This window comes from Amblyomma americanum, chromosome 11 (genome assembly GCF_052857255.1).
Source record: "Amblyomma americanum isolate KBUSLIRL-KWMA chromosome 11, ASM5285725v1, whole genome shotgun sequence".
Lineage (NCBI taxonomy): Eukaryota > Metazoa > Arthropoda > Arachnida > Ixodida > Ixodidae > Amblyomma > Amblyomma americanum.
In genome coordinates, this window is record NC_135507.1 from 14906517 (window position 1) to 14917911 (window position 11395).

General features: G+C 46.9%; 1 protein-coding gene across 1 annotated transcript; it reads right to left on the reverse strand.

Annotated features, from left to right (window-relative positions):
* Nucleotides 1-4558: 4558 nt before the first annotated feature.
* Nucleotides 4559-11145, reverse strand: LOC144110748 (uncharacterized). The gene is made up of 3 exons (XM_077643822.1): nucleotides 10951-11145; nucleotides 5735-6037; nucleotides 4559-4790 (listed from the first exon to the last, which is right to left on the reverse strand). The coding sequence occupies exons 1-3, from the start codon at nucleotides 11128-11130 to the stop codon at nucleotides 4575-4577; spliced, it is 699 nt and encodes a 232-aa protein (XP_077499948.1). The 5' UTR covers nucleotides 11131-11145; the 3' UTR covers nucleotides 4559-4574.
* Between the last annotated feature and the right edge of the window lie 250 nt (nucleotides 11146-11395).

Sequence of the window (11395 nt, forward strand, 5' to 3'; positions counted from 1 at the left end):
TTATCCAGTCTTCGTCAAAAAGAACAACCTCAGACCACTGTGGAGGGGCCAGTAGGGGCTGGGTTCCGCTATCGCGGCGCTGCCACCGCTGGCGCGCCTCAGCTCGCTTGCTCCGAGTATAAAGAGGGCGAGGGAAACATGTTCTCATGCATGCTCTCCACTCTCGGGCGTCCATAAGGCGCCCATTGAAAACAGTGCCCGTGAACACGTAGAGCAGCGTTCGTTCTGCTTGCTGCGTGCCTGTCTTAGGCCGCCGAGCCACCGCGCTTTGTGCGAGTGATTGCGATGGCTAGGGCGAAGCTGCCCGGCACTCGAACGACTTTTCAGCAGTGATTTCTTGACAAGAGTAATTACTAGCAAATTTTACTTGTCCTGAGTACTGAGTCCATGCTCCTCCCTCTATCAGCCATGCTTTGGCATCGCGTTTGCGAAGCAAGCAAACAAGCAAGAAAAACGAGCGGCCGGCAATAATAGCCAGACCTCCAGCGAATCGGCGCACGCGGACGAGAGGCGATGTGCGAGTGGGCATCAGCAACGGCTTGGTGTAAACTCTATAGGTGGATGCTACGCATAAGCCAGCAGTGCATGCGGTCGCACACATACACGTGCCGCAGGGCCACCAGGAGAGCTCCATGACCATGGCATGCCATATTGCACCTTCGCACAGACGTACTGCGAGTGCTTGAGCCAGTACTTCCCTCTGGAGTGCTTCATATATACTTTCACGCCGCCGCACTGACCAGAAGTCTCAAGTGACATCTAATAAAAACCTTACATTGCCTTGAAGCACATGAATGAACGTTGCATGGAAATTTTAAGCGTTCATAGTCCGCTGTAGCAAGTATAGGCTCATGGATCAGGTTCCGGTGTAGTTAGAAACTTTCATAACACTGTCAGCAGGGTAAGCTCTGGAACGACGTGGGCAACAGGCCTATGGCGAATTTCACTAAGAGATCAGCACAAAGAACATTAGGGATCGGTACAAGAGACTTGTCCTCGACCTTTCAAGCGCTGCCAAGATTAAGAGGCAGTCCGAGAGAATGATTACAAGAGAAGTAGAGCGGGGACTTTCAGAAGGGCGAAACCAATAGCTAGAAATTCAGCAGGAAAAATTTTCGTATAATCTGGTATCCGGATAGAATAACACCAAACAAGTGCTAGGAATAAGCACTTACTGCTGCATTTTCGCCATGCTGAGAGGAATCTGTTAAAATAACTGCGTGGCTCGGATACTGGAACAGATATTCTTCCAGGAGACCGTTTAGCTAATTGGAAGATAAGTGCTTTGCATACTGCGGCAGCGTATGGTCGAAGCAAACAGCTGGGGCAGCCTTTACATTACTAACGCATTGCATGGACCTAAGCGAAACTACAATTCTAGACAGAAGGTACTCTGTAAACACAGATTGAGGCAGCTTCTATTACGGCCAATGTTTATCTAGCAACAAAGCTGGGTTTATTAAAAATGGGCGGAGCCACTCCAGGCATAGGCTCTAGTCCTCGTAAGAATGTGCGCACTGAGCAGCTGGAGCGAAAGTTCAAGTCCAGTACGCGGGCTTCCAGAAAGAAGACAACATTTGCCACTGACTTTGGCAAACGCTGACATAGCCGTAGAGCGCGCCTCTCCAAAAGCACCAGAGGTTGAATTTTTTATCTAGGGTAACCGGAGAACAGAATGCGAATGAACTCCGAAATTGGTCTTACGTACGTCTCACAGAGAAGTAAACGAGTGTCTCTGCTTACGCCAGATTTCTTATTCATGATTCGGGCCAGGCGGCCGAGAGCCCACTCACCTTTTAGGACAATACTTTTTATATGAGGTGGCCAGTCTAAATAAGGGTCGTACATTACAACTAGGTATTTTAAGGACTCAAATTGTGGAATTTATGCGCCGAAATGCAGTAGGGAGATAAAAAGAAAGAACGCTGGTGGGAAAACCGGAACTGCTGATTTCTTGACGTTGAAAATAAACGTAACTTACACAGCCAAACTTCCATGGCATTGGGGTAGGCTTGCAATAGCTGGTACAGTGTATGAATATATCTAGCAGATGCAAAAAAAGGTGATGTCATCCGCATAGACTTTGGCATCACCCTGAATAGGTATGTCTCGCGTGAGTATGTTTAAAAGGTGACAGGGCGGATCTCTCAGGCAACCTTTAGTCTGAGAAAAGGTTTCAGAAGAATGGAACCGTCGAAACTGAAGAAATGTCCCTCTTTTATAAATTCCTGTATACCCATGCAAGAATGTAAAAAGGCGGCCGAATTTAGTCAAACTTATTCAAGAGTACTGAATGCTCTACGCTCTCATATGGTTTGGCGGTATTCAGAGTTACTAAAGCCGCGACCTCTTTCTTCTCCATTGCAACCCTATATCTGCTTTTCAAATCTAAATAAGCAGTCAATATCGAGAACCCTCTACGAAACCCTATATGAGAAGCACTGAAGGCTTGTAATGCCATAGCGTGATCTCTAAGACGGCTGGGAGAAACAAATAGTTCCATAAGTTTTACTAAGTTTGACACGAGAGAAATCGGCCGAATATTATCGATTACAAAACCCTTCCTAGGATCTTTCGGAAGTAAGATTATTTTCGCGAATTTCCATTCGGGAGGGAGCCAAGCTGTCTCAAGGGACGCATTAACAGATGCAAAACATCAGAGGTTAAGTCTTGGACAAGAGTTTACAACATAGCGATAGTGACCCCGTCGCATCCAGGAGCTGTAGGTGGCTTGGAAAATAATTCAGAGGGTTGAACCGCAATGTAGTCTGCGCGTGGTGTGGGTAGGATGAACGGAACCACTAACCACGCTTGAAAGTGCAGAGGAAGAGCTTGAGCTATCTGGTCAAGTTGATGTTTTGCATCATGGGGGGGGGGGGGGGAGGCGAAGGGGCGGAGAGGGGGGATAACATTATACTGACTCTGTAACATGAGAGGACGGCGAATTGTGGTTGCGTTCCACGAACCGGTACAAAGCTTTGCGATTATTTGTGCTGGATAGATAGCTGTTAAAATTCGCATTGTACACCTGCTTCACCTTATCAATGGTCTTTTTAAATGAAGCCGATAAAAATTCGAAATGTATCTAATTTTTCAGGCATTGGTTGTGAGAGAGGCATTCGCAGGCAACTTTCTTAAGTCTATGTGCACTCTCACAGTCATCATTCCACCACAGTGGGGGCTGTTGGTTTCTGACCGTAGATTGCACCTTGAACACGGAACGCTCAGTGCACCCAAACAGAGAACAGATAAATTGTTGAGCGCGATCCAAGTTATAAGATGACGCGATGGAGGAGAAAGAGGAACGCACAAATTTTTTGAAAAGTACGTGGTTGGCGAATTTCTGCGGAGAAGTAGTCGCCCTCTGAGATTAAGATACTATGTACGTACCACAGGCCACTGCAGACTATGAAAAGACCTGAACCCCATTCGTTGACAACGCTAACTCAATGACAGACCGAGAATCGGCACGCATGTAATTTACTCCTGAACTGTTGCAGCAGCGCAAATTGTTTGCTGAGATAGAGGTCTAAAGAATTCCTATTTGAACAGCGCAATAAAACAACTGGACACAACGAAGAATGGACACCACAAGTGCTTGTGGTGTTCCTTCTTCGTTGTGTTTCGTTGTTTTTTTGCGCTGTTCAAATAGGAATCACTACCAACTCTCCCAGTTCGCAGCCTTAATGGAGGTCTAAAGAAGCCGCCCACGTACACCTACCTGTACGGACACCCCAAATTAAGTGATGAGAATTGAAATCGCTATTACCACTCTGTTATTATAACGCGAAAGATCGTTTAAATAACCTGTACTGTGGACACCTGAAGTAAAGTAGACATTAGCAACGGTAAGGGGAGCACACTGTGGGATTGCCATATAAACAGCCAACAGTTCGCTGTCACGTCTTAGAATTTGGTGAGCGCTCCGTCCAGCGGTACTGGCCGCTCATTGTCTTCTAAGTAGCAGAAATCCGTGCTTTCTCACTTATTCGAATGCAGTAAACATTCTCTGCATTTTTTAAACAGTTGTGCTATATTTTTGCTTTTGTTATTTTGTCTTTCACCTGTTATATTTATTGTTACACGTGCTATACCTCCCACTGTAATGCCAAACTGGCGCTGCGGGCGCGAAATGCATTCTCAATGACGTCGGGGTATGCCTAAATATAGGCATCACAGCTAAAAGAGCAAAAACAATACTTAACAGGCTAAGGCATCCCTGAGCGTCGTGAGTTGTCTCAATACGAAAACGTATTCATGACTTATACGAACTAGTTCTGGTATTAAATATGTCGTGTCATAATTCTGCGAGCTTGTCCAAGCTGGCCGACAGCAGTCTCTGGAAGATGCATGTGTTACCATCCGGGGGAAGGTCTGCATGAAGACATGTACAGCTGGAACACGCGATACATAAAAGGCTTCTTCTCCCGGATCAGACTTCAAGCATTGTCTGCTTTAAAAAAAAAAAGTGAAACCTTGAAACAAGCGAAGCTAATTCAGCACGCAAGGAACCAGTCAACCATAGCACGTGAACGTGCTGACAACACGGCTTCCCTCGGGCATTCTCTTTATTTTCACTCGATCGAAGCGTCGCTGCGGTTGTTCGCCTCCTCCGCGATGGCAGCGCTGCGCTCCAACTCGATGTCGATCTGCCGCCGCAGCAGCGGGAAGAGGGAGCGGTACACGGTGGCCAGGTTCTGGTCCGAGTCCAGGTACACAGCGGAGGCCAGGGACTCGAATAAATCGGCAAGCGGCTTCGGAGGGGCCTGTGCCCTGAATCCCGGGTACTCCTTTGGTCCGAGGAAAAAAGAAAAAAAAGACAGTCGATTTCCAATTATGTGCGCTAGCAATTTGTGGCCCTTGTTTTGCATTCCTTATCTTGGTTTCGCATTGTTTAGCTTGGCTTTGCACTGCTTAAACTTTTTTCGCATTGTTTGTCATGATTACGCTTTGTCATGCATGATGTTGCTACATATATAAAGTGGTTCATCAAATGTATTCTGTAATTTGTGCGCGTGTGAATCGCACGGATGAAGCGCTGTCGATGCTTGCATGACAATATTTGTTGCGGTCTTACGGTCCTTCTATGCATGCTTATCATTCGCTGTTACGCTGAAAGGTTAGAAATCTGTTTTCTGCTCAATGATGCGGTTAGACTTGCATTAAAAATTTCATATCACAATCTGTCTGAAATACTACATCTATGCAACTATTCCACTGCTTAGTACCCATATTGTAAGGTGCCAACCAGATGAAAATTACGCCCGGACAGGTTGCCCACACCCTGTGTATAGGATATCACCTGCCACCCGTCACAGGAGAACCACAAAACCAGACGGCACGTTGAAGGCTCAAGGTCAGCGACGTACCTGAGGCCCGAGGGTTTAGAGATAACAAAGGTCATGCGAAAAAATCTGCGCTTGAAGTTAGCAAAAAGCGATTGGGACATTGCAGGCTCAAAAGGAGAGAGGTTGCATAAGTTTAGAAGTCTAGGATTAAAAATGTATTTAAAGAAAATGGCGAGATTATAGATCTATTTGTAACCCATTTAAATAAAAACATTAAAGGTCCGAGAATGGTGGAAACTGCCACTATACCTCGTTTCAAAGGGGACGTTCTTCCATTTATCTATCCATGCACGCCAGACGGAAGGGAATTTCCCTTCAGTGGGGGTAGTTAGGCTGGTGGTGATGACTTTTTTGTTGTTCGCGTTGCTTGGAAGCAACCAACTCACCCCATCTTTGAGCTTCCTCACGTAGTGGACGATCTCCTCACTGAGTGAGGGCGACGAGTATCGCAGGAGCTTATGCATCCCGTGGTGCGCCACTACAAATCCCAGGAAGCGGTTGCATTCGATCCGCTGGCGAGTCTCGTGCAAGGCCTTCGGCGCCAGGGGGTCGATGCAGCCGTACAGGTGCACCGTGAGCATGTGCTTGAGCAGGGCATCCCCCATGAAGTCCATAGGCCGCATGAATCCCGGGACAATGCGTGCTCCAGCAGGAAATGAGCCGTGGGTGAAAGCCTGGAGCAGGAATCCCTGATAACAACGCACATACATCTCATTCATACTGCCTGATTAGCGGCGCTTCGAGGGCACCGCTAGAGAAGAGGATTGATTATTATGGTGCGAAAACAGTTATACGCTCACCAACACCTACCAAGAATCGTTTCACCGTACGTACGTTCACCGCACGTTCGTCTGCACCTACGTACGATCTTTTGCCGTTGCCTAGCAACCCAAGTTACTCGGCTAAGCTCGGGTAGTAGCTCGGGTAAGCTCGGGCAAGTTCGGAGGAGCGTCGCAGTGCTGCGCGGAAGGTTGCTCAGGAAGAGCAACATGGGTCGATCCTTCCAGGTGGCTCTGATAGAAACAGCCACCTGCCGGTGCAGTGGTGCATACTGCGCTGGTGTAAGGGCTCGCCGCCATCTATGAATGTTAAGTATAGGAATGACCAATTCTGCATATATGGGCTTTAACCCACAAAAGGTATCGCGTCGTACGTCCTTATAGAGGAGCTAAAGTATCCCCTCCAGTTGAAAAATGAACGCCTACTTTCGCACATATGCTCGGTTTAACTACGTTAAACCCCTGCCAATTTTTTAAAACAGGGTACGGTTATTGAGTGCCCATCGGCACACACTTCACACGGAATGCCTAACACGACGCCGGGAAGGTGCGTTTCGCTCGCAAGCTATATTGATTTAGTTGGAAACTGCGGAACAGCTTGTCTGGCAGATCTGTATTGTTATGCTGTCTGCTAGTTTCAGGCCGACGCACTCCGGTGGAGCCCTGGACACCGTAGGATAATTTAAATCATTGAATACACAAAGCTAATACAGAAAATGAAATGAACATGCGTCATAGGTCCATAACGAAACAATGAAGAAGGGTTTACAAAACAACACCAGTACATCTTCACTAGCATACTCCTTCCTACGCAGGTAATGGAGCAATAGTACTACACTAGTACTCTTTTGCAAACAGAATATGTGACGTTACTGTTATGATCTTTTTATGGCTGTACCAAGGAGGGTGTAGTTCGTTAGTTTTAAGCACCTGATTTCTAAGCTGCTCGAGAGTGGACAAAATATTTTGCTTTGCATGCAGTCAACGCCACGTCAGTGTTGCAGTATTCGCACTGGCATGAGGTTTGCTTCCCAAGAAAGGTTATTTTTATTGTGAGCCGCTAAGCACGTACTTCCTCCTCCTCCTCCTCCTCCTCCTCCTCCTCCTCCTCCTCCTCCTCCTCCTCCTCCTCATCATCATCATCATCATCATCATCATCATCATCATCATCATCATCATCAGCCTGTCTACGCCGACTGCAGGGCAAATGCCTCTCCCATGTCTCTCCAATTAACCCTGTCTTTTGCCAGCTGCGCTAACCCTATGCCTGCGAACTTCTTAATCTCATCCACCCACCTAACATTTTGCCGCCCTCTGCTACGCTTGCCTTCTCTTGGCATGTACTTCGTTACCCTAAAAGGACCAGCGGTTATCTTGCTTTCGCATTACATGCCCTGCCCAAACCTCTTCCTCTTGATTTCGACTATAGGATGTCATTAACACGCGTTTGTTCCCTCACCCAATCTGTCCACTTCCGATCTCTTAACGTTACACCCCTATCATTTTCCTTTCCATAGCTCGCTGTGCTGTCCTTAACTTAAGCTGAATACTTTTCGTTAGCCTCCATGTTTCTGCCCCGTAGGTGAGTACCGGTAAGATACAGCTGTTGTACACTTTTCTCTTGAGGGAAATTGGTAAATTGCCATTCATGATCTGAGAGAACCTGACATATGCGCTCCACCCCATTCTTATCCTTATAGTTATTTCCCTCTCATGATCCGGATCAGCAGTCAAACCTGCCCTAACCACTTCCAGGCGCTCACTGCCAATTGTGAAATGCTGTTCCCTTGCTAGACTGTTGAGCATTACTTTCGTTTTCTGCATGTTAATTTTTAGACCCGGTATTCTGCTCAGCCTGTCTTACCCATTGATCATGCTTTGCAATTCATCTCCTGAGTGACTCAGCATGGCAATGTGATCAGCGAATCGCAGATTATTTAGGTATTCTACATTAACTCTTATCCCTAACTGTTCCCAATAAACGCCTCGGAATGCCTCCTCTAAAGAGGCGGTGAATAGCATTGGCGATGTCGTGTCTGCCTCCTTGACGCCCTTCCCATTGAAATTTTATTGCTTACTTTGTGGAGAACTATGGTAGCTGGGCAGTTTCTATAGCTTTCTTCCAGTATTTTCGCATAAGGCACTTCTACACATGGTTCCGCATTGTTTGCATGACTGCCGAGGTTTCCACTGAGCCGAATGCTTTCTCGTAATCAATAAATGCTGTATATAAAGATTCGTAATATTCTGCTTAATTCTCTATCATCTGAATGACAGTGTGAATATGATATATTGTTGAATATCTTTTACGAAAGGTTTCCTGATCATCTGGTTGATAGATAGATAGATAGATAAAGAGGAGGAGGGAAAGGCAGGGATGTTAACCAGAAAGGTGTTCCGGTTGGCTACCCTGCACTGGGGAAGAGGGATTAGGGGACTAAAAATTTCATTTGGTTGATTAAAGTCTAATGTTGTCCTGAATCTATTGGCGATTACCTTAGTAAATACCTTGTAGGCAACGGAGAGTAAGCTGATCGGCCAGTAATTTTTCAAGTCGTTGGCGTCTCCTTTCTTATGAATTAAGCTAATGTTTACGTTTTTCCAAGCTTCTGGTATGGCCGAGGACATAAGGCATTGCGTATACAGGGTGACCATTTCTTCTAGCACAATTTCCCCCCGTCCTTCCACAGATCTGCTGTTACCTGATCTTCACCCGCTGCATTTTCGTTTTTCCCCTACACAGAGGAGCAGCGCTCGTCAGTGTCGTGTCTCCCTCCTTGTTCCTGTCTAACTGCACGCTGTTCCGTTTAAAATGACTTACCCACTCACCCAAGAATTCGTTTTAAGGAATTTTCCCCTTTGCATTGCTCGTAAGGCTTTCTTTACTTTCTCTTTCGTTACTGGCGGGATGACGCATTGCTGTGCTGTGCTGACTCTCTCAAATAACGTTGTAATTACATTCGCTGCGGTATACATTTGTGTAGAACTCTTCAGCTACTTTAACTATCTAATCCATATTGCTAATGACATTGGCTTAGTTGTCTCTTAAAGCATAGATGTGGTTTTTACCTATGCCCAGTTTACTCTTTGCCGCTTTTATGCTTGCTCCGTTCTTTAGAGCACGCTCGATTATCTCCATATTAACCTCCTTATTTCGGCTACATTGCGCTTATTTATTAACTTCGATAGCTCTGCTAGTTCTATTTTGTATTTAGGGCTAGACGCCCTCATGCTTTGGCGTTTCTTAATAAGATCTTTTGTCTCCTGAAATATCTTGCCGGTATCCTGTCGAAGCATCCAACCACCTACTTCTACGGGGCACTCCGTAATGATAGCAGTGAGATTATCATTCATTATTTGAACATTAAAATCCTCTTCCACAGTTAAAGCTGATATTCGCAGATATTCGGCTTTAACTGTGGGAACACGTACTTGCCAGGGCAATAATTGAATGTTCCGGGCTAATTGATCCGAATATATTGGAGTCGGGTAGATTGAACAATCGGACATGGACACCGCAGAGTGGTGATCAAGACACACTTCTGTCCCGTCTGATTCTGTACACTGTGGGTATCCAGCCGTTAGACCTTGCCTACCAAGAGGAATCACGCGCAAGAACCTGCATAATTTACGCATTGCTGTGCGACCGTGGCTGAAAATATGAAAATGACAGACATGAGATTTAGAGGCAGGAAAAGATCAGGGCGGTTCAGGCAACAAATGCGAGTTTAAGACGTCCGAGTGGAAAAACGTGCTAGGGGTCTAACGTATTTAAACCAAATAGACGTACGAGAGGATGTGTTTGTTCTTAAATTAGAGGGGTCACGCAAGCTCTGCCTTAAAGGTATGACGTGATAGCTTTGGTAAGTTAATGCGCACAAATGCAGAATTGGTCATTCTATACTTAGTATTCATAGATGGTGGTGAGCCCTCAAACCACTACTAGCGCAGTGGCGCCGTGATTAAGCGATGCGCCACTGCACTGGCAGGTGCCTGCTCCCATTGCAGCAAGCGGTAGAGATTGTGCGACCCACTTGCTCATCCCGAGCAACCTGTCGCGACCCGTCATTACCTTAACTGCCACTTGCCACGGTGGTCAGTTTGCTCACTATCAGGTGGGCTGGTTGCGATGACGCCGCAAGGTTACGGGACCTAGTTGGCGTGACGCCCTCCTCCCATCGGCTACAGCTGTACCGACGTTCTTCGGCGCTTACCAGAGCTTTCTCCCATTGTCTGCAGCTTGCCCGGCGCTCCTGCGAACTAACCCGAGCTTAGCCGAGTGACTCCGAGAGCACAAGACAAGATTCCTGCTCGAGGTTGATATGTCGGACTTTCGCACTGATAAGGACGAAGAAATTGACATGGGCAGGACATCTGATGCGAAGAAATGATAACCCGGATTGCGAGAGAAGGCAAGCGAAGTAGACAGCATCCCTCCCGTGGTGTTCCTTGAAGGTTCACGAACCATAAGAGGGTACGCGGAAGCAAGGCTACTCGTTAAATTCCAAAAAGAACGATGGCCTCCTTGGGCAGTGGTAGGAGTTATTCTTTTTTCCTCAGATTATGCGACACACCCGAAGCGATAACCCGTATCATCGATATAAGGCTAACTATGCCGGCCCCTCAAAGCAACCAGTGCCAGTGAGGCAAATTTACGAGGCAGTGGCAGCAAGTCAGATGGCAGTAACTGAATACAAAGTTTGTGGGGATAAGGTGTCCGCAGTTGGCACAAGACATGGTTATCTGCTTGGCATTGGGATTAAGCGTTCTGTTTCAATGGACGTATTTAAGGTGCTGATGATCGGACAGCCATGGACGCTTACCTTGTCACGAAAATCGTAGCCTATGGTCCGCTCGACCGCTGTGTACGGCCTCGCCGCCCGCACAAGCTGAGCGTCGAGAGGGTCCCACTGCTCACGGGGCACGGACTGCGTCCAGTCGTAGAAGCTGTTGGAAACCGCGTTGATGGACATGACTGCGGGAGAATAATTCTTCGTTGGCATGATCAGGGTGCTCGCGTGGACCGATTCTCGTTGTCTTCTTCGTCGCGCTTTCTATCCTCGATGTTCTAAAACTGCTGCGGCGCTTGGTTAGTGGCGGATTTTTTTTCGTGAGGTGGTGGTTACAACTTTATTGCTAAAATAGGGAAGGAATTAGTTGGGGTTGGGGAGAGTCCAGGGTGGAGTCCAGTCAGAGGCGACCTCTCTAGCTCACCTGATGAGGGCCAGCTGCGCTGTTTTTCCTGAACTGACCAAGAGATTGTCCCAT